The sequence below is a fragment of the Oryctolagus cuniculus genome, chromosome 13, assembly GCF_051225735.1.
Source record: "Oryctolagus cuniculus isolate XC-2025 breed Fujian yellow rabbit chromosome 13, ASM5122573v1, whole genome shotgun sequence".
Taxonomy (NCBI): Eukaryota; Metazoa; Chordata; class Mammalia; order Lagomorpha; family Leporidae; genus Oryctolagus; species Oryctolagus cuniculus.
The window spans coordinates 77,581,415-77,605,756 of NC_142879.1; the positions used below are offsets into that span (position 1 = coordinate 77,581,415).

Genomic DNA, 24,342 nt, shown 5'->3' on the forward strand with positions numbered 1-24,342 from the left:
GTGGTTTCTATTTTCAGGGAATTTGGAGGAGCTGAGTCTACCCTGGCAGTAGTGTTGTGGGAAGCATTACTCCAGAGGGTTTGCACTGGTCTGAAAACATCAGCTCATAAGACACTGTCCCTTGGCAGCCGTGACAATAATTCAGCACTTTTCGGTAGAAAGTCTTTGTTTTTGATTGTTTCCTTACCTCTTTTTTCTTATCCATCCTGCAGAGCAACAGAAAGGAAAACAATGGTGGCTACCTCTGCCACTCCTGTGTAGAGCAGCGTATTGGGCCTTTGGCATTCTTGACTGCCTCTCCGGAGCAGGTGCTCTCCATGGAACGCACCGTAGAAAACATAGTGCTGCCCAGACACGAAGCCCTGCTCTTCCTTGTCTTCTAAGGCTGGGACAAGCATTCTCCGTGGTGCGGGGTAGCTTGCCACATGTGGACTCCACCTGCTGACAGAAGTCTGTGGGGTGGGCTCTCACTCTCCTGAGATTCTGAATGCAATCACAGAGCATTTTCTGCGGAAGAAGAAACCAACCAGACTTGGACCTGCCATTTCTCCATTCCCTACAGCTAGCCAGTTTCCATTTGCCTACCCTCCATCTGTATCAGGTCAGGGAAGAGGAGGAGGATCTTTTGATTAAAAAAAAAAAACGTTTTATGTATTTAAGCTTTTATTACAGGATTTCAATTAAACGGCATTGCAGCGCTGGCATGCCACTGTGACACCTGGTTTCCTCTTTTTTTTTCCTCTTTTCTCTTTTCAACAGCTGTCTCTGTTCACATGATACACCAAGCAGATTATGAGACTTAATGTGTAGGGTGATAATTGGCATGTCCAAAATGTGACTTTTGTACCATGAGGAATGACACATTTGTAAGACCTGATGGGTACCTTTGTCATGATGAAGTATGCAGTTTAAATAATGAGGGCACCTAATACATAGAAAGGCAAGTACAATGAAATAGTTAGACTAGTTAGATGTAGTATTTCCTACAATACAACTGAAACACTTGAAAGGTAAAGTGGAGGTGGGTGGGGAATTCGTAGAAGAGAGATGGTTCACTGTGTTTTGGGATAGTGGGATGTTGTGATAAAGTATAAATTCTTACAGAAATGACCAGTACGTGTGGATGTACATTGAAAGGTATTTGACATCTTTGGCATACAGCAGTTTCAGGATGTTGATGGCAAGTGGCGGGGTGAGCACAGCATCACCCAAAGAACTACCACATTGGTCTCAGAGCTGAGCCAAGCAGATTCCATGGTGTTTTTTTTTTTTTAATAGAAAGCTTTTATTTAATAAATATAAATTTCGTAAGAACAACTTTTGGATTATAGCTGTTCTTCCCCCCATACCTGCCCTCCCACCCCCAAACCATCCCACCTCCTACTCCCTCTCCCACCCCATTCTTCATTAAGATTCATTGTTAATTATCTTTATATACAGGAGATCAACTCTATACTAAGCAAAGATTTTAACAGTTTGCTGACACCTTGTTTATAGGAAGATCCTTCCAGTTGCAGTTTGGAGAATGTTTCAAGAAGATCAAGGAAGGGGGACCAGTGTTGTGGCGTAGCAGGTAAAGCTACTGCCTGCAACACTGGCATCCCATATGGGTGCCGATTTGCATCCCAGCTGCTCCATTTCTGATCCAGCTTCCTGCTAATGGCCTAGGAAAAGCAGAGGAAGATGGCCTAAGTGTCTGGGTCCCTGCCACCCACCTGGGAGACCTGGAAGAAGCTTTTGACTCCTGGCTTCAGCCTGACCGTTGTAGCCATCTGGGGAGTGAACCCGCAGATGGAAGACTTTCTCTCTCTCTCTGATTTTCAAATAAGTAAATATTTAAAAATACAAAAGGCCAGATAAATTAAAAGGCTAATGATTATCATCTCAGCAAGAAAATGACAAGTGATGGGCAGTTGCACTGTGACTGGTAGGGTGAACTGGTGATTGGGTAGACAGATTAGTGGTCTTGGAAGTATGGTCCCCAGATGAGTGGCATCAGTATCAGCTGGGAAGAGTTAGAAATACAATTCCCAGTGTACCACAGACCTTCAGGGTCAGATACTCTGGGGCTGGGGCTCAGCAGTTGGTATTTAACAAGCCCCACAAGTGGTTCTGGTACACGCTGAATTTTGAGAACTTGTGCTCTCAATATTAAGAAGGTAGAATCAATAAGAATAGCAGTGCTTAGAAGGGGATAGATAGAATCTTAATGTGAATCCCCATTTTCTGGCTGATTCTCCAGGTAAATAGATAACCTTCATTGAAACAGGGAAACCAGGAGAAGTAGTAGGTTTGTGCAAAAATTACGAATTTGCTTTTTTTTAAGCTGGATTTATCTGAAAGGCAGAGTTAGAGAGCAAGAGATAGAGAGAGCTTCCATCGACTAGTTCACTCCCCAAATGACTGCACAGCCATTGGTGGGCTGATCCAAAGACAGGAGCCAGGAGCTTCTTCCTGGTTTCTCATGTGGGCACAGGTGCCCAAGTACTTGGGCCATCCTCCTCTGCTTTCCGGGTACATTAGCAGGTCGCTGGTTCAGAAGTGGAGCAGCCAGGACTTGAACTGGCACCCATATGGGATACCAGTGTCACAGATGGCAGCTTTACCCGTTATGCCACAATGCCGGCCCCTGGATTTGTTTTTTTGATGTAATGATTTTAGGGTGCTTAAGAGAAATTAAAATAGAATTGTCCAGGGGGCTATTGGGTAAACATCTATACTCAACAAAGAGCCGTGGGTAGAAATAATTTTAAAATTATCAACAGGTAAGTGGTAGTTAAGGATTTTGATGAATTCATTCCGGGACAGTATAAAAAAGAGCAGCAGGTATTGTGGTGCAGCAGGTTAAGCTACCACTTGGGATGCCCCCATCCCATATCAGAATACCAGTTCCAGTCCTGGTTACTCTGCTTCTAATCATGCTTCCTGCTAATGCATTCTGGGAAGCAGCGGATGATGCCTCAATTGCTTGGGCCCCTGCCACCGACATGGGGGACCCAGATGATCCCAGGCTCCTGGTACTGCCCTTGCCCATTCCTAGCTGTTACGGGCATTTGAGGAGTGAACCAATGAATAAAATATCTCTATCTCTGCCTTTCAAGTAAATGAAAATAAGCAAACTTGTTTTAAATGAGGAACAGATGCCAAGAAGCCTACCTGAGGTTGGGATAAAGAAAAGAGGGTTTTGTAAAGAAGCGCGACAGCTGATTCTGGAAGAATGGCCATCATGATGGTGTTCTTAGTAAACTCAAGAGAGGAAAGAGTTAAAGCAGTCCTCAGCATCCAGTGTAGCTGGGGCTGGGTCAGGCCAAAACTAGGAGCTGGACTAGAAGCGGAGCAGCCAAGACTTGAACTGGAACTCACTGCAGGTGTTGGGCCTAACCTGCTGCATCACCACGCTGGCCCCTAACTGATGAATTTCAGTGAGCTAGAAGTTAGACTAGCTCAGGCTAGCCTGTGGTAGGCTAAAATGTATACAGAACTTCTGGGGTCTGGGCTTGTCCACCCATGACCCCCTATATGGGTGCCAGTTCAAATCCCAGTAGCGCCACTTCCAATCTAGCTTCTTTTTAAATTGCCTGGGAAGAAGATGGCCCAAGTACTTGGGGCCCTGCCACCGACATGGGAGACCAGGATGGAGTTCCAGGCTCCCGACTTCAGCTGTTGCAGCCATTTGTGGACTGAACCAGCAGAAGGAAGATCTCTCTTTCAGTTTCTCTGCTTCTTAATTCTGCCTTTCAAGTTAAATAAATGAATGAATGAATGAATAATGACTATCATGAGAACACTGTGTATAAATTTAAAAGAGTAATTGGGCCAGAACCACTGTGCTCAGTATCACACTATAGAGCTTAGGAAAACTCAAATTCAGGGGCCAGCGCTGTGGCACAGTAGATTAAGCAGTGCCAGAATTCCATATGGCCACCAATCTGAGACCCGGCTACTCTGCCTTTTTTTTTTTTTTTTTTTGACAGGCAGAGTTAGAGAAAGAGAGAAAGGTCTTCCTTCCGTTGGTTAACCCAAATGTCCGCAATGGCTGGTGTGCTGTGGCCGGTGCACCACGCTGATCCAAAGCCAAGAGCCAGGTGCCCCCTCCTGCTCTCCCATGCAGGTGCAGGGGCCCAAGCACTTGGGCCATCCTCCACTGCCTTCCTGGGCCACAGCAGAGAGCTGGACTGGAAGAGGAGCAACCGGGACAAGACTGGCGCCCCAACCAGGACTAGAACCCGGGATGCCAGTGCTGCAGGCGGAGGATTAGCCAAGTGAACCACAGCACTGGCTACTCTGCTTCTGATCCAGCTCCCTGCTAATGGCCTCAGAAAGCACTAGAAGATGACCCATTTGTTTGGGCCCCTGCACCCATGTGGGAGACCCAGAGAAAGCTTCTGTCTTTGGATTGGCCCAGCTCTGGCCATTGCAGCCATCTGAGGATGAACCAGTGGATAGAAGATCTCTCTCTCTCTCGCCAATAAATAAATAAATCTTAAAAAAGAAAGAAAAACTCAAATTCAATCCCTGAACCTATGATGTTGCCACTACCTTCATGAGAAGAGAGTTGGCATTGAAACTTTAAAAAAAAAAAATTTCTTAAGACAACATCAAAGATGTTGGGATTTTTTTTTAAACATGGAATTTTTCAATTTTACTTCCAATTTTTTTTAAAGATTTATTTATTTGAAAGGCAACGTTACAGAAAGGAGAGACAGAGATCTCCCATCTGATGGTTTACTCCCTAAATGGCAATAGACAGGGCTAGGGCCAGGCTGAAGTCAGACCCTCCGGGTCTCCCAAGTGCATCACAGGGGTCCATTTGGGCCATCATCTGCTGCTTTTGCAGGTGCATTAGGGAGCTGGATGAGAAATGGAGCAGCTGGGGTTGCAAGTGGCACTCATATGGGATGCATTGTGAGCAGTGGCTTAATGCTGCACCACAACACTGGCCCCATTCCAATTTAAAAGTCTAGCTGCTGTGTGTATACAGGACCTGGGGTGGCACTCGGAACTCTCCTCTCTTGGCAACCTCTGCAGTGCCTTGAGCCTTTGAAGGCTTCTGGGGACACTTAGAGAAAACAAGCAGCCAGGTGCAGCCCAGCTGGCCCTGAGCAATCTAGCAGCATTTGCTTCCAAGGGGCTTTTGAAGATTCCACACTGTCTTATAACCAGTACTTCTGGCACTCTGCCTAGAGAAGTGAAGCAGCATTCCTAAAAACAGGACCACCTGCTTTCACAGCAAAGGTATCCATCCACCAGAAGGGAGCAGTAGGGAGGGCTTGGGGTTGAGCTCCCAAGGTTCTGTTGGCTACGTTCAGTTGTTCAGTCCTTGTGAGACCTTCGTTCTTTAAGGCTGCTCTTGTTTCAGATTTGTTTAACATGAAGTTACTGAGCAATCCTCCCAGAACCCTGCTGATAATGGGGCCTATAAGAAAAATGTGTTTCCCACTGACACCTGCGTTGTCCTTCCTCTGCGTATCTGCCCAGCTGCTTGGCGCTGCTCTTTTCTTGAACTCATTGCTTGCTTTCCTCTCTGCATGCCTCCTGCCCATTTGTTTGTTTTATTTGGAAGGCAGAGAGAGACAGATGGACAGAGTGAGATCTCCCACCCACTGAGTCACGCCCCAAATGCCTGCAACAGCTGGGACAGGGCCACGCCAAAGCTAAGCTGAACTTCAGTCTGAGTCTTCTTGGTGGATGGCTCAAGTGCTTGGGTCCCTGCCACACACATGGGAGGCCATAGTGCCTGCCCCCAATAAATCATATATAAGTGCTCCATTTCACCTCATGCCTTTGTGAGAAAGGTGACTCATGTGCTGTTACCTCCACTCTAAAGACAAGGCAATGTCAATCTACTTAGCCAACAGACTCCTCCAGGAGACAGAGCCAGCAAATGTTGAAATTGGTGTGTTTTAACATGTTCTAAGTCATGTTCTACCCACTGTATAATAAAGCAGCATTTAGTATATGCTACACTAATAGAACGGATAATAAATGTTATGAGCTCAGAAGCAGATGACTTTATACATTTGAGTAGTTTGTGAAGGCTCTGTGGACAAAGTATAAATTGAGCTGGCTCTCAAAAGATAGGTTGGATATAGAGGATGTTGAAGGAACCACAGATGGGTTGAGCTTAGCAATGGGCCTGGCCTGTGAGGAGGCAGAGAGACTGGGAACCAATGGGAAATGAGGTGGAGGTCTGTGGATCCAAGTTCTAGATAGCCTTTGGGGAGCTGTGGTTCCCATTCAGGAAACTAGGAGCTGGACACAGGGGAAAATCACAGGAGAGCAAGCTTCCTCTTGTAAGAGGACCCCTCAACCAAGAAAGAAATGTTATCAGACGAAATAAGCCAAAAGCTGTTTCTGAGAACAACAGAAGTAAGAGGAGAGCATGCTTGGGACACACTTGAGTCCTCCACATTTCCCCGTTACATTCTCATTCCCATACTGAGGCCATGTGCTCAGCAATGCCCTGCCTTTCAGCTGGGAAACAGCAGTATTCAACAACTCAGCTACCTGGACTCTTAAGGTTGGGTTTTTGGCTATCTTGGTCTTGTATCTCTAAGGGATGAAATTCAGCGCAATCACAGGAAGTCTCTAGGTGTCCAGCTGTGGCTGGAATTGGAACTTGAAGGGTTTGAACTTGTTATTCTAAGTTTTTTAGTGCCATTAAAAATAGCTACCATCTGTGACCTTGGATTTCTCATGCCTTCTCAGAACCAGGCCTTTATGGAACATGGCATCCCTGGAAACTTTTGGTGAACTAATTTACTGTTTTCTGTGAGCTGCCCAATTCCTAGCTCAGACTATCAGAATTTTTACTCTTCTCTTCCCTTCCTAAGGCAGATAACCAATTGCTCCCATATTGGTTTGGCACTTTTCATCAGTAAGTAATGAAAACAGAATCCGTTAAGAGGAAGATGGAGACATGCACTAGAAGAATATCAGGAGCTCATAGAATCAAAGAAAGCTGGAGGATTAGGTTTGGAAAATGGATCTGAACCAGAGCAGTCTGGAGAAAGAAATAGTGTGACAGCTAAGGCCATTACAGGACACCGCTCTGCAAGTTCATTGTGCTTCATTCATTCCTCCCATAGTCAACAGCTTCTGAGTCCCAGGTGAAAAGGTCTGATGGGCCCAGCCAGGTTAGATGAGAGCATATGGGAAGGGGATGTCTGCCCCTACCCTGTATTGAACAACAAGGCACCCCAACACAGTGGAGGACACCCATAAATGTAGACAAAGAAGTGCTATGTCCTGGATAGCTAAGACTAACCCAACAAAAGCAGCATGTGTAGACAATATTATTGACAGGCACTTGAGGGAGAGAAGGGGAAAGTGAATTTCCTCATTATTAGAGCTCCTTGTTTATATGCATCCTGGAATGATATTCACACATTCAGCCCTGATTTGTGCCAGGTGTTGTAAGCCGCATTTTTTTTTTTTTTTGAAATTTTGAGGCCAGAAATGGGCAGCCTCAACTAATGGTGAAAGGTCTTTGATGAAGAAGTGGAACAGGCACTTAGAAACATGGAAGATTCTTAAATGTGGGTTTTGATCCCTGTTCTTTTACTTCCTAATGTCTAGAAGAGAGTTTAAAAGGAAGAAAATAGGGGCCGGCACCACAGCACAGTGGGTTACTCTTCCTCCTGTGGCGCTGGCATCCCATATGGGTGCCGGTTCTACTCCCAGCTGCTCCTCTTCCAATCCAGCTCTCTGCTGCAGCCTGGGAAAGCAGTGGAGGATGGCCCAGGTGCTTGGGCCCTGCTCCCACATGGGAGACCGGGAGGAAGCACCTGGCTCCTGGCTTCAGACGGGCGCAGCTCTGGCCATTGCAGCAATTTGGGGAGTGAACCAATAGAAGGAAGACCTTTCTCACTGTCTTCTCCCTCTCACTATAACTCTGCCTCTCAAATAATTAAATAAAATCTTAAAAGGGGGGGGGGAGTAAAAGTTATTCTTGATCAAGGAAAATGAAGCAAAATAAAAAATATGAGAAGTAATGCGTTTTTTTTCATGGCATATTTCAGAGTGCAGGAAACAAGGGAAAAGGGGAACATGTGAGTTTTTTAGGTTTGTAGCCAGTTAAAGACATCTGGGCTAAAGGCATAACAGCTGTAGAACTTTGAAATCTTTTGGAGTTCTGTGAACTTTTTCCATTTCATTATAAAAATTTTAAGATGGATTCTTAGCACTTGGCAGGTAGTGGTTCCCACAGATCATTCTGTTCCTTCATCCAATATTTATTGACATTTACTGAGTGCCAAGGATTGAAAGGCAAATCACAGCTCTGCAGCAGCTCTGGAAACTGTGGGAGGCACTCACCAAATCGGGCTTCCATTGATTCCTTCCCTCCCATTTGAGCCTAGGCTGGCCTTTGAACACGGCTAGACCCACGGAATGCGACAGTGATGCATGTAGGTGTCTGGTCTGACACTAATGGCATGGCAGCTCCTACCACTCCTACCACTGTGCTGCAGGAGGTCACCGCGGGGGAGGTACCTGTCACATTTATCAGGGTCGAGGGGCTGCTAGCTGGCTTCATAGCAACTGATTCGCTTCATGAAGTCGTCCATGGTCTCTGCTGAATTGCAATCTTTGTAATCCGGGCTGGAGATTTTAACTTCCTGCAATACCACAAAGAGGCAGCTGATGAGTCACACTGCAAGGCTTTCTGTTGTAGATTAAGCAGGATTTGGGGCTTTCAAAAGGGGAAAGCACAGAAAGGTTCAGAATGAAGATTATCCGACCCAGCATTTAAGAGAAAAAAGAAAGAAACTGGGGGGTGGGGGGTGTCAGCCTGATGATTACATGGGGAGGACCCGCAGCCCAGACCGAGAATTGCTGGTTGGAAGAGCAGAAACAGGGAGCCCACGAGGATGCCGTAATGAACCCCTCTGCACAGACCACCCCGAGTCGGGATCAGGCCAATAACCAGATGACCACCACACAGGCTGGCCCTCAGTTCAGCCGAATTCCACAGGAGCACCTGCAGGGCTCTGCACACCGAGCTGGTGACAGAAGGGTAGGCATCTGCTCCTACAGATGCACCCAGCCCTGTATGGATCCTTCTCCATCTGTCCCCACAAAGGCAGCACCCACCTGTGATCGGGCTGCAATGAGCTGCTTCTCTAACTAGACCCCAGGCCCACTGCTTTGCAAGGGCTTTGATCCCAAGAGTAGGTGGAGCAGACACAAAAAAAGAAAAGTAGGCTCAGCTACCTCCTGTAACTGAACACTAGGCCTGGGAGACTAGTAGGTTTTAGGGAAACTCAAAACTTGTTAATGCCAGTGCTCTTTTTCCCCTCAACAATTGCCCTAACTACAAAGCAGCCACTCTTCCAAGATCCAACCCAGAGGGAAGCTAGCAGGGCCGGGGTTGTGGCATGGCAGGTTAAGCTACTGACTTCAACGCCAGCATCCCATATGGGAGCACAAGGTTCAACTCCTGGCTGCTCTGCCTCTCATCCAGCTCCCTGCTAACATGCCTGGGAAAGCAGCAAATGATGGCCCAAGTGCTTCGGCCCCTGCCCTCGACATGGATAACTGAATGGATTTCCAGGCTCCTGGCTCCAGCCTGGCCCAACCCCAGCTGTTCTGGTCATTTGGGGAGTGAACCAGTAAATGGAAGATCTCTTTCTCTCTGTGTCTCTCCCTCTCTCTGTCACTCTGCCTTTCAAATAAATAAAATAAATCTTGAAAACAAAAAAGAGGCTAGCCTTAAGCTCAGCAGGTCAAGCCACTGCCTATGACACTGGCCTCCGATCTAAGCGCCAGTTTGAGTCTTGGCTGCTCAGCTTCCAAACCAGCTCCCTGCTCATGTGTCTGGGAAGGCAGCAGAAGATGGCCCAAGTACTTGGGTCCTTGTCACCCATGTGGGGGACCCGGATGGAGTTCCTGGTTCCTGGATTCAGCTTGACCCAGCCACGCCATTGCAGCAGACAGAAGATCCCTTTCTGTCTGTCTGTCTGTCTCTCTCTCACACTCTGCCTTTCAAATAAATATTTTTGAAAAAATTAAAATGGGGAGCTAATGTTTTATAGGGACAGGGTTTCAGAACGGGAAGATGAAGACAGTCTAGGGGCCAGCGCTAGTGGTAAAGCAGTGGGTAAAGCAGCCGCCTGTAGCGCCCGCATCCCATATGGGCACCGCTTTGAGTCTCTGCAGCTCCACTTCCAATCCAGCTCTCTGCTGTGGCCTGGGAAAGCAGTGCGAGATGGCCCAAGTCCTTGGGCCCCTGCACCTGCATGGGAGACTGGAAGCTGCTCCTGGCTCCTGGCTTCGGATCAGCACAGCTCTGGCCATTGCGGCCAACTGGGGAGTGAACCAGCAGATGGAAGACCTCTCTCTCTCTGCCTCTCCTCTCCCTCTGTGTAACTCTCTAAAATAAATAAAATAAATCTTTTTAAAAAAAAAAAGTCTGGAGGTGAGGAGTGGTGACAGCTTCCCCACAACATGAATGTAATGAAAGCTGCTGACATTTACACTAAAAAACGGTTCAGATGCAAAGGGCGTGCTGTGATATTTTACTACAGTTTCCTACATACAGCTTACAAGTTCCTGGGCCTAACTTGCCAAGGTGCTCTGAGGTTTCTGGACACAGAGGGTGAGGGTGAGGCTGTGTTAGTGGACTACACGATCAAGGATGAACTCCTGCCCAGGCACGCTGGTGACTGCTCCCTGGGGAGGAGGATCACACAGCCGCACTGTGCTCCAGCACCAAGTGGAACAAGCAGAGCCAGAGGAACTAGCACGACGCTTGGCTTAGATTATTGCGACTTGTGTTTCCTTGTACTTTGGATCCCTTCCGGTGGCCCCACGGGAACTCACTTGAACCTGTTTTCCACAATTCAGGTCGCTCTGCCTGAAATATGAACTGCTTTCTCAGACAAGGCTTGCACACGACTGCACTGCCTTGGAGAAAAAGCCCAAGAAGCCAGTGTGTGCTCAGCATCTCCTTCAAGATGCACATCTACATGCAGCAACAGCACGGCGTTCCCTGCTTATCGGGAAAACTTTTCTTTATAAATTTCTGAGCTGCTGAGGCTGGAGAGGGTGACCTGCAGTGAAGTCTTCACAGTGATCATTTCTGTTCCTGACACACGGGTGTCAGCACCATCCACCCTCAGCACACCTAAGCACGCTCTCATCGGGGTAGTGGAGACAGAGACGGCTCCGCGGCACGAGCATTAGACGCATCCTCTAGGAAGACACTTTTCCCCACACCCCTTCCTCTCAGACGTGGGACCTCTGCCTTCAGGTTACTGAGCCCTATAGGCTGTTTATACAGACCGTTCTCACCTACCAGAGACCTTCCTAGCAAAAGCTACCAGCCCTGCGGCCTCCCAGCCCTTCTGGAGGAGTGAGCTGCTCCTGGTCGCCAAGCTGCAGCTGTCTGCAGAAACTGATCCCAGTTCCTCTGCTGTGTCTCACGTCCCAGCCAATGCTGTGCACTGCCGGCTATCCTCAAAGACCCCACGTGGGGCCAGCTCAGGTCTTGGGACAGGCTGCTCCATTCAACCGCTCTCTGCCCTTCTCACCTCTCAGACAACAACAGAAGCTGGGAGGGGCAGCTCATCCTGAGGGGTCAGTGACTCTGAGGACCTGACCTGGGGCCCCCAACTTTTCTTGGATCGAAGATGTGCTTGTGGTTTAGGTGCAAACACAAAGAGCGGGGGTGGCTGGTTGTCTTACCATGATGTTGGAGGCCACAACTGAAGGGTCATCACACACGGACTCAATGAAAAACACCTGGTGGAAGTCAGCCAGACAGAAATGTTAGAGAACAACATCTATGGGCAGGCACTTGGCTTAGCAGTCAAGACACCAGCTGGGATACCCACAGCCCCTACTGCAGTCCCAGGTTGCAGTCCCAGCTCTGCTTCCACTTCCAGCTTCCTGCTACTGCAGACCCTAGGAGACAGCAGGCGATGGCTCAATAGTTGGGTCTCTGCCACCCCAGTGGGAGACCAATACCAGGAGTTCCCGGCTTCTGGCTTGAGCCTAAGTCCTGGTTATTCTGGGCATTCAGGGAGTGAACCAAAGGATGGGAGATCTCTCTGCCTGTCTGTTGCCCTCTGCCTTTCAAATAAACACATTTTTTTTAAAAAATAAAGTTGACAATAAAAGGAAAACATCACACCACAATGGGCCAACTTAGATATCACTGTGGTGCTAGCATCACATACAAGGAGGAAAGAGGCCATTTATCAATTCCCAAAGACACAAAAAGATATGGACCCATTGCCCCATCCCGGGTGGGAGGTCTTCTCCACCCTCGAGAGCTCTGCCACAAGGAAGGCCCTGTTTTCAGACAGCGAAGCTCAGGCAGTGGCAGACGAAGGAACAAAACGGAATCAGGGAGTCATTTGGTCCCCGAGGTCCTCCCTCTCTTCTGAGCTCCCTGGAGCAAGACAAGGAGTCTGGCTCACCTTGAAGTCATTTTCTTTGGCAAAATGAAGGATCATGTGTCTCCTCTCTCTAGTAGTGTTGGTGGCATCAAAAACCTGAGAAGGAGGGAGAAAGGCAGGGAAGAAGAATCTGAGCTTGAGTTGAACAGTATTTACCAACACCACCAATCTGCCATTTCCAGGAACAAGTCCAGAAAGGCACTTCCAGGAGAGACGGTGCTCTGCCCATCTCCAGGGCTGTGCCTGTAGGCAGCCCTCCCTCTCCCACTGCCTCCAACACTCAGAGACAGCAGGGGAGGGGTGGAATGGCCGCTGGAAGCAACCAGTAACACCCAGCAGGAGGGAACACACAGAAGGGCCAGTGGCTCCTGGGCACTGGTGGTATCCCAGATTCTGCCTTCCCTCAAGGTGGTGACCAGTTGCCCATAAGGCTGGGGTTGGGCATATGTGTGACAGCCCTCACTGTGGCTGTGTCCTTGAGTCCCTACCCAGTCCAAAGGCTCTTCTAGCCACCTGCTTCCCTCATCTCTCCAGGCCAGAGGCCCTGTCTGTCCCTGTCTGCAATGTCCCCACAGTGTCTCCCAGCACCGTGCAAGCCACTGAGAACATCTTCCTGCTATGGCGTTGCAGAGTGAGCCAGCTGTATGCCTCGGACTTACTGCAATTTGACCTCCTTCCTTTGTCAGGTAACTTTTGACATCTCTCAGGGCAGCTAAGGCACATTGCCTGCAATGCACAAGAAAGAGAAGCTGCAATCAGAGCCAGCCCCTCCACCAGGGTAGCCCAAGGAAGCTCCCTCCCTGGCCCCAGCCAACAGTAACAGGCAATTCTGTTCCTAAACTGCTCAGTGCTAGCCAGGCCCTCCAATCAGGTCCAGCGCAGATGGCCTGGGCGCGCTGTCGGGCCTGGCTGCACACTGGAACCATCCCTCTGGAGGGCTGTTACAAAACAGACGTCCAGAGCCCACCCACAGATGCTCCCGGGTGGGGCCTGGCACCGAGACCTTGACAAGCTTCCCAGGTGGCTTCTAAAGTGCAGTCAGGGTTGAGCACATTGCACTGGGGCTCCCAATCGCCTCCTGCTTCAGAAGAAATCCTTTCCAAACGTACCCAGATGATTCTAATGAAAAGGACTTTGTGTGCTCTCAAGGGCTGGGGCTGCTGCTGTTGATCTGTCTCTGTTAGCTTGGGCAGACCCTCTGGGAACAGATCAAAGCTGCAGAGTCTCGGACAGGCAGAGAGGCTTGTCCCAACACCTGACAGATCTGATGGCCACCAGCGGAGAGCCACTCTGCAGGCCAGCCTTTCCCTTCCTCCTATGGAGCCCGGCTAAGAGACAAAGCGAACCCAAACCCGCAGCCCACCGGGGCAGCTCGTCGTAGCTTACTTGCGGACTTTCATTGCTTCTTCATTGTCAGGGCGGAAGAAGTTGTAGGAGCTGTACTGCTTCACAGCCTCCCGGCGGTATTCTCCCACATTGAACACTGTGGATGGGAAAAGTCAAGGACAGCCCTGGGTGACCTAGCAGGAGGAAGGGGCCAACTTCCAGCTGGGAGCACAGTCCCAATCAAAGGGGGAAAGGAAATGAACAAACACCAGCCTGAATAAGATGATGATCCAGTATGGAAACTAAGAGTGTGAGCGTCCCAGTCCAGCGTCACCACCTGCTCCCTAGAAGCAATGGGCTGGGAAGCAGCCCGGCTTCCTCCAGAAACACAGAGCCCACTGCTGCCTGCACGATACGTGAGGCTGCACCACAAGGCCCGGGGCTCCATAGGCTGTAGACTAGAGACTGGGATTATAAGAACAGAGGTGGTCTCGATAGAGCTAATACAGAGACCATGGGTTCTGCTAAGAGGCTCAGGCAGGCGGCCAGCAGGGGGACACATTAATAGCTCCCGGGATCTCTCAGCAGGTGGCAGCCAGAGACATGAAAAAAAAAAAAAACCCACAGTCCCCATATGTAAGATACTTCCAGCTGGGAGGACCGGGCAGGTTCACCCACAGAGCACTGGAGGAGGGTTAGCAGAGGAGGTTTCAACCAAGTGCAAGGGCAATGATATGCAGGGACTGGGTGGCCAGAGAAGGCTTCAGGAAGGAGAAGAAATCAGTCAGGCAGTGGCGGGTGGGGAACTCAGCAACCACGGTAGCCCTGAAGGTGAGGACCAGGAGCACGCAGGATCGTAGCCCACGGCTTGACTCCTCTAGTCTCAGGACCCGGCCTCACCTTTGGTTGGGACGCCAATCCAGTTGAGGTAGCGTGTCAGCTTCTTGGAGATGTACGTCTTCCCCCGGGCTGGGAGGCCCACCATGACAATCACTGTGGGGGAGTTGGTCAGCTTCGGCCCACAGGCTGGAAAGGACAACCAAGAGAGAGATAAGATCAAGTGTTCTACAGCACAATGGGGTGACTACAATTTATCATCATTTATTATCTACTTTATATAGATTTGAGACGAGTCAGGAGGCTCCAAACATTTCTAGCTAGGTTCCTAGAAATAAGGAGATGGAAATAATAATTACCCCGATTTACACATTGTATACATGCGCTGAGTTAGTACACTGTAGTCCATAAATACATACAACTATCATGTGTCAATTAGAAATAAATGGGGGGGGGGCAGTTAGGATGCCTGTATCCCACAGCAGAGTACCCAAGTTCAATACCCTGTTCTGGCTCCCAATTCCAGCTCTTGCTAATGTGGACCCTGGAAATCGGCAATGATGGCTCAAGTCATTGGGTTCCTGCCACTCATTCCCAGCTCCCAGCTACTGCACCTGCTCTCAGGCCTCTGCAGGTTTTTGGAAGTGAACCGCCCTATAGGAGCCTGTGCACACTCTCTCTCCCTCTTTCTCCAAATAAATAATAAATGTAGATGAGATCTAAGGAAATAACATTTTCACTAGGGGATCACCAGTCACGTGGCAGAAGTTATTGAGCACAGACCTCCCTCCAACAATAAACTTCAAAGAATTTCGTCAGAATTCTTTCATTCCTCATCCCAAGCCCCCCCACCCCCCACAACATTTTATAATCCAATGGGTCCTCGGCCCCCTAGTGGCCAGAGCTCCACAATGACCCCTTGCAGCTCAACCTCACTTTAGGCTACCCTTGGCAAGTGCAGTCTGGAAGCCAAATTCCTGACCCGACACAGAAAACCCTACACCCAGTAGGCGACCCACAGTAGAAATGCTCCTCTCCTGGGGGTGTAATGAAGGGACCCCAACACCAGGGAAGATGATGGCAACAGGAGAGCGGAGTAGGTTCCAATCGCAGTACACAAACTGAGGCAGCAGGTAGCAGAGGGCCGTGGGAGTTGGGCCCTGGACCTGCCAGGATTCAGAGGGAACCCAAGCACCAGCTTCCTAGCCTCCACACAGGAGGTCTCCACGGCCTTCCTCAAAGAGATTTTTATAAAGAAGGCGATTGGTTTTACCAGATCAAAGCAGGTCGGGGGATGCAGAACACTGGTTCTCTCCAGGGGACGGGTAAATCCCGGTATCCCTGAGAGTCTCAGCCCCTTCCCTGACCACCACCTTCTGCTGCCAGGCTGATGGATGCCAGGGAGCCAGCCGTGCCAGGCACTAAGCCCCAGGCAGAGGTTGGCACCACCAGAGATGCTGTGGCCTCTGAGTACCCTCCTGGCGTCCACCACTCAACCACGATCCCATGTTCCTCAGAGGTTTCTGTAACATACCACCAGGGACCGGGATCTCCCCCGGATTCTCAGAAAGCAGCCACAAGCAGCCTGTTCAGGAAACAGAAGGCCTGAGACTCTGGCGACTCCTGCATCCTAGTGACAAGCACGCTCACAGGCCAAGGGCCATGTGCCAAGTCCAGCCCGGGCGGTGCTGCCCCACGCTCTCGGGCTGTCGCGGTCAGCCCAGCTGTGCTCATCACATCCCAGGCACAGGCTTCACGGCTTGCAGGGGAAGCTTTGGAAGCCATAACACCCGATCTAGGCCAATGTCAGATTTGGACAGAGGCTCTGACGCACGGATGAGCCTCCGCAGGCAAGCGCCAGGGTGCAGAGGAAGCAGAGCTGCTATCCCGTGCACAGCTGAGGGGAAGAGGCCCCTGTCTAAGGCTGGACCCCCAGCAGAGGTCCCCAACTGAGGTCCATTGCCAAACACCACCATAATTCTATGCTTGCCTCCTAACCCTGCAGGCTCAGGGAGTTCCGGTTCCTTGCTAGTATCTGTGCACCATTTGTAACCTGGGTGACAAGGGGGAGGAAACAAGGCCATCAGGGGATCAGGAGATGCTCAGGGGGCTGCAGAAAGCCCTTGGCTGCCCTCCTCGGCGTCCAGCAGCCCTGCAACAAATGCGTTCCTAGAAAACAGCAGCTTGCCACTGCCCACAGGGGGGCAGCAGGGATCATCATCGCCTTAGTGAAGCAAACAAGCACCAAGGGCTCTCATGCCCCAGGGACAAGCAGACAGCTGGCTCCTCCGAGCCACCTAGACATGCACAGAGACAGACCATCAGACACACACACAGCTGCACTCACACATGGGAACAGGTCAAGGCAGCCGAGACAGAAGACAGAAGCCACCTGATGTCCCAAATCCGAGATTACAATCCATCCACTAATCACAAGAACAAATCTTCTGCCAGTAACACTTCGGGAACAAAAAATAATAAAATAAAATAATACTAACAAACAAATCCAAAAAGACACAACAGAGTGAATGCTACAAGGCAGAAGTTTGGGCTGAATTTCAAGCCCTGCTAAACCATCACTCCTTATTCCTTAGCTTCATGCCTAAGATTCAAAGACGTGGCAAGAGCCTGCCCAGGGTGGCTGCCACCGTCCCTCCTCCTGGGCACTCCCGGCTCTCAGGAGGCAACCACAGTCCTTCTGACTAAATCTTTTGAGTCTCATTCTCCCTCAACCCTCCCTGCTTTTTTTTTTTTTTTTTTTTTTTTTAACTCAAGCACAACTCAACTCAGTGGCCCTGTCGCTACCTGAAGGGAGACCTTGGGTTTCTTCCTGCCTTCTTTCTCGATACTTCTGCCATCAAGAGATACAGCTGTGTACCACTCTCATCTTCCTTCCTGTCTTCCTCAAGAGCTCAGTGATCGCGGAATAAACACCGTGTTTCACACAAGCTGTTCGGAGGAGCGCCTGCATATGTCATGCGACACAGCTGACAAAACAAGTTTTTCAAGTGTAGCTATGCTGAGATGTCAGTGTTAGACGTCAATTTGAGGATGCCTAGGGGAGCACACAGATGTTCACTACGCTACAGGGGAAGGAAGCCATCATTTAAAAACCACTGGCTGGGTTAACAGAATGCACACCCTGATTTGCCATCAGGGTGGGGCAGGCTCAGGCTCAGGCTATAAGGCTGCTGCATGGTTAAGGCTCTGACCACTGGAAGTCACCAAGTACCAGGAGCGAACCCTCAACTTTAAGAAGTCATCATGTTCATTGACTTGGCCATTTGTCACACTTGCTGGGTGCCGGGTGAGCTGGGGGATGGCTGGATGAATCGGGGTCAGTGTCAGAGTACCTTGGAGCTAAGACTGGGCTGTTCACAAGCCACTCGTACCATTTTACTGCTACTGAACACAAACTGGCTACTTGTTCCAGTCCCCCTGCAGGTCATCAAACCAAACCAGGTTAGCTGGTGAGCACGTGAGCTGCAGGCAATGTTGACTGAGGTTGCCGATTAGGGAAAGAATCAGCCAGACGGACGAGTTACACCCCACCATCTGGACGGGGCTGGTCTGTGTCACAGCTGGGTTGGGAGGCTGGCACCCAGGGTTCCAACTCCAGCTCTCCTGCCTAGATTAAGTGACTGCCCTCTCTGATAAGGACATCTGCCCTCATCCACCCCACGGATGCCCTGAACTTATTCTCAGAAGACAGACAGTGGTTGGGAAGACCCTCGGCTCTGGCTCCTGTACCTCCTGCGAACTTCCTTCTACTCAGAGGCTCTGTGTGATGCTAGCCTCAAAACACAAGATGCAAACTCACGTCTTCTTTTCTACAAGTCAGTGAGCTGGGCTTCATTCACAGAAAGATGAGTCTCCAGAAGGGATCCATCCCCATAGCTGCCGAAGGGAACCAAGGCTGTGCTGGTCTACAGTAACCACCTCAAAGCACTACCACCAGATGAGGACAAAACTCTGCAGCCACATGAGCACCCTATGGGTTTAACATGCCGGAGACCAGAAGGCAGGCAACATGAGCACACAGAGAGATGTGGGACAACTGGTTGTGGGCAACCAGATATAAACCACTCTCCCGGCATCAGTGGTGTCCTCAAGTTGACCTAATATGAAGACTCGCATCTCAATGAGTTAGCCTCGATGGAGGATTTCCAACAGTTGGAAGAATGCATCTAATTGACACTTCTTTCCATATCTCTTCTGCACTATTTGATAGTTACCATGCACAGGCATTACTTTGCATGCATATTTTAACTAACATCAAACCAATCTCAGGCCTAATGAATGGCCTTTGTAGCCGCATAGTTCTAACCGGCAACACGCAGTGGTACAGGGGATATTTTAATGATCACTGACAAATTTAGGAGGCAATACAACAGCACAGTGTGATGCAGAGCAGGGAGGGGTCACACTGCAAAAGCAGCACGTGGTGGATCAGGACTCAGCTGAGGTCTTCCTCGCATGGAACCCTGCAAGCGCTCGCTCCTCAATGAGGGGCTCTCCACCAGCAGCCAAACCCAGGGCGCTTCTAAAATGTAAGATGCACGTAGTGACCAGGCTTGAGGCTCCAGTAGGAGTTCTTTTTCACTATGCCCCTCGCCTAGCCCCTCCCAACTGAGTCTAACGTGCAACCCAGGCTGAGAATCACCGGCTATGAACTTCAGGGGCAAGACAGGCATCTCCTAGGGCATCCGTGCATCTCCTTAAAGCAGAATACCATGCACGTGGCCCATTTCCAAGATGAGAATCTTTCTGTCTTTATCTGAGTACCACATGGACCTCTGATCCCACTATTCTAGATCCTGAGCAAAGATAAATTAGCAGCTTGTCTCATTCCACTGTAGGTATGAAAAACCCTTGGTACCTTCAGGTGCTGTCTCTGCTCCCTGTTGAAGACAGCCCTGTAATGACCCGGATGAATATCCACTTTGCTGCGCTGATGATGGCAACGTTTTATTTAAGGCTTACTAAGTGCCAGGCACTGTCTCTCAGCCCCACCACGCTACATGGGACTCCTCACAGCCCCATTAGATAAACAGTAATGCAACCCACACGACAGACAAGGATGCTGAAGTTCTCGGTGCATAAGTAACTCACCTCAACAAGTAGGGACCCAAACACAGAGCCACATGATTTTTTTTTGTGATGATAAAGGAGAATCAGAAGGAAGGGTCGGTCCCCCTGCCAATCAAGAGCTTAACTTCGCTTCAGGTAAGCTGATTCACAAATTCAGTTAGTCTCCCCTCCGTTCTGGTTTGTGTCTGACAGGAGGTGCAGGCTTTGCAGCTGGACAAGAAACTTAATCCATCGACTGTAGGCATAACTCTCCCCTCAACTCCTCCCCCCCGCCCCAGGTCTGAAGGCTTCCGACAGGGGATTTTTTTTTTTTTTTGACAGGCAGAGTGGACAGTGAGAGAGACCGAGAGAAAGGTCTTCCTTTGCCGTTGGTTCACCCTCCAATGGCCGCCATGGCTGGCGCACTGCTGCTGGCGCATCGCGCTGATCCGAAGCCAGGAGCCAGGTGCTTCTTCTAGTCTCCCATGCGGGTGCAGGGCCCGAGCACTTGGGCCATCCTCCACTGCACTCCCTGGCCACAGCAGAGAGCTGGCCTGGAAGAGGGGCAACCGGGACAGAATCTGGCGCCCCGACCAGGACTAGAACCGGTGTGCCGGTGCTGTAGGTGGAGGATTAGCCTATTGAGCCATGGCGCCGGCATCCGACAGGGATTCTTAGGCAAATTTCTCATCCGAGTGTGCAACGTGCAGTCTGATGGAGTCTAATGGATGGGTTTTTCTCAAGCCTGGAGGAGGATGCATGGCCGCACCCTGGCTTCTCTGAGAAATCACTAGGAGCTAAGGCGGTGCAAACAGCAACCTCGGGAGAGAAACAAGCCAGTGTGTGTAAGGGCACACATACCATCCCAAGTATTTACAGACATAAAAATCCAGTCCTTGCTTTGTGCCACCCACTGAGGTTTACCAAGCGCCCAACGGATAACACTTGTTTTATTCAAAACCGAAAGGGGGGGGGGGTGTTCCCCCTCTGGCCTTGGCCACATCTCCCCCTGGAACCCTGGAGTGGGGTGCATCCCCCACCACCCACAGGTTACATAGGAAGACCCTGGGCAGCTCCGGTTTAGCGAGCACGTTTCGAAGGGCCAGATCCGCGGCAGACCTGCCGAGCCCCAGCCCTCGGCTTCTGCGCCAAGAAGGCTGAGAAGCAGAGGTCTCCTGCGCACTTGCCCTCAAACCTCCGGGTCCAGGAGGACCTCGGCCCAGGGCGCACCCCAGGCAGGCGCAGGGCTCACTTCCCCTGCACCGGTCCTGGCATGGGAAGGGCGGTGATTCAGGCTGGCAGAAGCCCAGCGCGGGCTGTCACGTTCCGCGGTGGCGCTCCTAAAAAACGTGGCAGTGGAGACACCCGGCCAGCACCTGGAGCTCAGGTGCCCTCAGATGACCGGAAGCCGTCTCCAGGGTTTGCACCTGGATTTGACAGTCCCCTCTGCGGCTACGGCCCGGCCTGGGCAAAATGCCCACCTGCTAACTGGCCCTCGGCCACACGATGGTACTCTGGACACCTCCTGGCCAGTCCAACCGTCCTTTCCGGAGGCTGCAGGCGGCAGCTGGCGGTGGAGAACCAGGGAGGCCTCTCGAGAGCGCATCGGGGTGACAGGAGCGGCGGCGGGAGGCGCCCGCACATTCCGAGCCCCGGGGGACGCGTGCACGCGTGACCTCCCACCAACCCCCGGTCACCGCCGCGCGCCCGCCCCTCAACCAAGCGCCACGGAGACCCCAGGGATTGTGATGTCGCCCCTTAGCCCCCGCCGCTTAGGGCGCCCCGCAGTCTCCGGAGCAGAGAGGGAAGAGATGGACATCGACAGGGAAAAGAGAAGTGAAAAGAGAGAATATCGAGAAATATACTCGCACAGGGGCGCACGGAGAAAGAGAGAGTTAAGGGGGAGAAATGCGAGCACGAAGAAAAAGCAGACAGGAGACATGTTTAGAAAGGGGGCAGATGGAAATCGGAGGGAGGCAGGAGACGGCGGACGCCGGAGACCCGAGAGAGGCGGAGGCGCAGACGGCCGCGCCCCTTGGCCGCAGTCGCGCCGCCGGTGCCCGGGGCGGGGCGCGCGGCCCGGCCTCCCCGGAGGCGCACGCTTTCCGCCGCGTCCGTGTTCGCAGCCCAGGCTCGGCGAGTGCGGTGACTGTTACTCGCCACCGCCGGAGAATTGGGCAGGCTGCCCGCAGCTTGCCTTGACTGAGGAGGGAAAGTGTGCCACCCACCACTCAGCCTTCCCCAAACCCGGGGGACAATCAGGCGCGGTGTGGAGCCCAGTCGAAGCAGGGTCTCACTTTATTGTAAAAGGGAGGTGTATATATAGCTGAGGTACAGAGTGGATGGTACAGAGCAGATGAGCGGATGCGGGCAAGGGGGGGTAGTGATGCAAAAGGGTCTTAGCCGCTCCTATTATATACCACCTTAATGATCCTTAGGCAGAAGCGCCCAGGGGCTGGGGTGTTTGTTACCAGCGATTTGAAACTTAAAGTCAGGTTTTCAAATTCGAGGCAGGCTCAGAAAGTTCCTCTAAGCCTCTCCGGATTCAGCGTCCCCACAGGCCAGCTCCCCGGTTCCGGGGCCATAGCGCCCCCGCCGCCGGACCCGGGAGCCGCAGCCAGCCGCCGCCCCCGCGCCGCCGCCCGGGCCCGCACGAACGCGCCTCCGGCAGCGGGGCATCCGCACAAAGCGGCCCCACACAATGGCCCAGCCCTGCACGCGGCGGCGCGGACTTGCAATTCCTGCTCCCGCGCGATCGCACTCACATCTGGGCAACGAGGGCCGGTAGTCGATGCACCCAGATCTGCACCCGGCTCTGCGTCAACTCCAAGGGCATCTTCGCAGCTGAGCCCGGCGGCCCACCACCCCCAGGAGGAGAATCCGACGTGGGGACGAGAGTGGCCGCCAACCCCCGGAACAAAGAAGAGGGGGATGCGTGCGCCGGCGTGCGGCCAGCCGCTCGCTGAGCTGCTGCTGCTGCTTCTGCTGCTGCTTGGGGAAACGTGCTTTGTGCTCAAGTCCCGGGCGCTGGCCCGCCACGAGTGCTCCGCTGATCGCGGCGAAGGGCGCGGGCTGCAGGCTGCTCGCACGGCCGGTGCGTCTGTGCCAGAAAGCCCCGGGATGCTCGGGCGCAGTGACAGCCACGCTCCCGCTCGCCTGCTCTCCAGCTCTGCCGGGACGCCCCACTCACTGCCCGGCCTTTTAAGAGTCGCGGCGCACGTCAGCCTCGGGGCGGGCCGCATTCTTCCCGTCCCAGCCCCTTTTCCAGTGGGGAGGAGGCTGCGCTGGCCAGAGGGCGGCTTGTGGGTGCCCCCTGCGGGCGGGAGACGACAGCGCGCACCGCTTCTGCAACCCAGCCCCGGCGCTGGAGAACGCCCAACCCTGCCTGACCTCTCACTCCAGTTACCCCATCCTGAGGACAGCTTCCTCCATTAATTCTGACCCCTCATCTCTGCTGTGCTAGGGGAGAGCAGGGGCGCGGCGCCATCCTGTGTAGTCTGCGGACCCTCGCGACCGAATCCCCTGGGATGCTGGTTAACACGAATCCCGCTGATGCGGCCTTTTTCTACCTGTGCGGTCTCAGTACTCCGCATTCCTACAGCGCGCTTCGGGGCAGCCAGAGCCGCTTCCTGATCGTACCTGCGAGTCATCACCCACTACGATCCGTGCCATCCAAGGGGCAGGGGGCTTCTGGGGTTCTGCACACACCTACTGGCTGGGCAAGCCCACCGAGAGGCAGAATTCTTCCACCTTTCCTCTGAACTTCCAGAGACATAGTTGGTTCCAACTTAAGGGAGGAAGCAGGGACCGGTCTGCCCCATCTTAATTTCTTGTCCAAGGTCAGCTCTCAGGACACCAGGCAGCTGATGTTCCCAAGAGATCCCAGATGAGCTTTATTCGCACACCAGGCGCCTTCCCTGCCTGCCTGTCAATAGCCCTGGGTGTCCAAGACAAAGAGAGGGTTCTTCCCCAGTCACCTCCTGCCCCAGATAAGCAGTAGGCAAAGGGAAGTTAAGGTTAGGCCCCCTCCGCTGGGGATATCTAACCAGGGGAGGAGGATGAATTCACATTTGTTTTATTTTTGTGATAGCCGGCTAGAAACCCTTGCAACCTTTGCAGCCCTGGGGGGTAAATGAAGGTAGCAACCTCATGGAAGACATAATCTCTCCACTCCAAAACCCTTGTCAATGACGGGAATGCAGCTACAATCCAGGAATGTACTGGTTTAGCCTTCCTCCTGACTTTCTCCTCCTTGGGTAAATGGCCCCATCTTCACCCCAGATGGTCCCCTCCGGAGCTTCACCAACTGCCCTGTCCACCCACGGTGATGTACGTACAGCCAGAACTACCGGGGCAGATGGAGGACTTTTAGATACAGTCAGGCACCTGGGCCTTATCAAAAAGCTAAAAATACCTTCAAGACACTTGTGAACCCCCTTTGTTTTCTGTGAAGGAGTGAGGGGAGGGCTGGAGATTACAGAGGTCAAGGAAGCATTTCAGGGGTAAAGGAAGAAGGCCGGTTAGGGTTGGTCTGTGGGTGTCTGTCCCCTCCCCACCCAGCCCCCCGCTTCCCTTACACTGCACACAGACCACAGACAGCTCTCCAGGGGACTGACTCCCTGTGGACCTGCTGTAACCCAGGGTTAAGGCAGGGAAAGATCAAACTGCCACTCAGCCCATCTCACCCAGAACAATGGAGCTGTTTGGA

At 51.8% G+C, this 24,342-nt stretch overlaps 2 protein-coding genes across 4 annotated transcripts in view; one reads left to right on the forward strand and one right to left on the reverse strand.

The window, feature by feature from the left end:
* Positions 1-11,315, forward strand: part of FBH1 (F-box DNA helicase 1) — an 80,909-nt gene extending 69,594 nt beyond the window's left edge. Inside the window, exon 13 of the mRNA XM_089312369.1 lies at positions 213-11,315. Coding sequence (XP_089168495.1) covers positions 213-383 — 171 coding nt within the window. The 3' untranslated portion in view covers positions 384-11,315. The remainder of the gene's footprint in view (positions 1-212) is intronic.
* On the reverse strand, positions 1,261-22,538 carry PFKFB3 (6-phosphofructo-2-kinase/fructose-2,6-biphosphatase 3). 3 transcript variants are annotated; one of them, XM_051821585.3, is made up of 8 exons: positions 22,400-22,538; positions 14,628-14,753; positions 13,788-13,884; positions 13,061-13,127; positions 12,423-12,497; positions 11,686-11,742; positions 8,494-8,618; positions 1,261-1,664 (listed from the first exon to the last, which is right to left on the reverse strand). In XM_051821585.3, the coding sequence occupies exons 2-7, from the start codon at positions 14,710-14,712 to the stop codon at positions 8,523-8,525; spliced, it is 477 nt and encodes a 158-aa protein (XP_051677545.2). In that variant the 5' UTR covers positions 14,713-14,753; positions 22,400-22,538; the 3' UTR covers positions 1,261-1,664; positions 8,494-8,522. The 3 variants fall into 3 exon arrangements, with proteins under 3 accessions (XP_051677545.2, XP_051677544.2, XP_051677546.3); XM_051821584.3 differs by lacking the exon at positions 1,261-1,664 and having other exon boundaries at positions 7,983-8,618; XM_051821586.3 differs by lacking the exons at positions 1,261-1,664; positions 22,400-22,538 and adding an exon at positions 19,677-19,812 and having other exon boundaries at positions 7,983-8,618.
* Between the last annotated feature and the right edge of the window lie 1,804 nt (positions 22,539-24,342).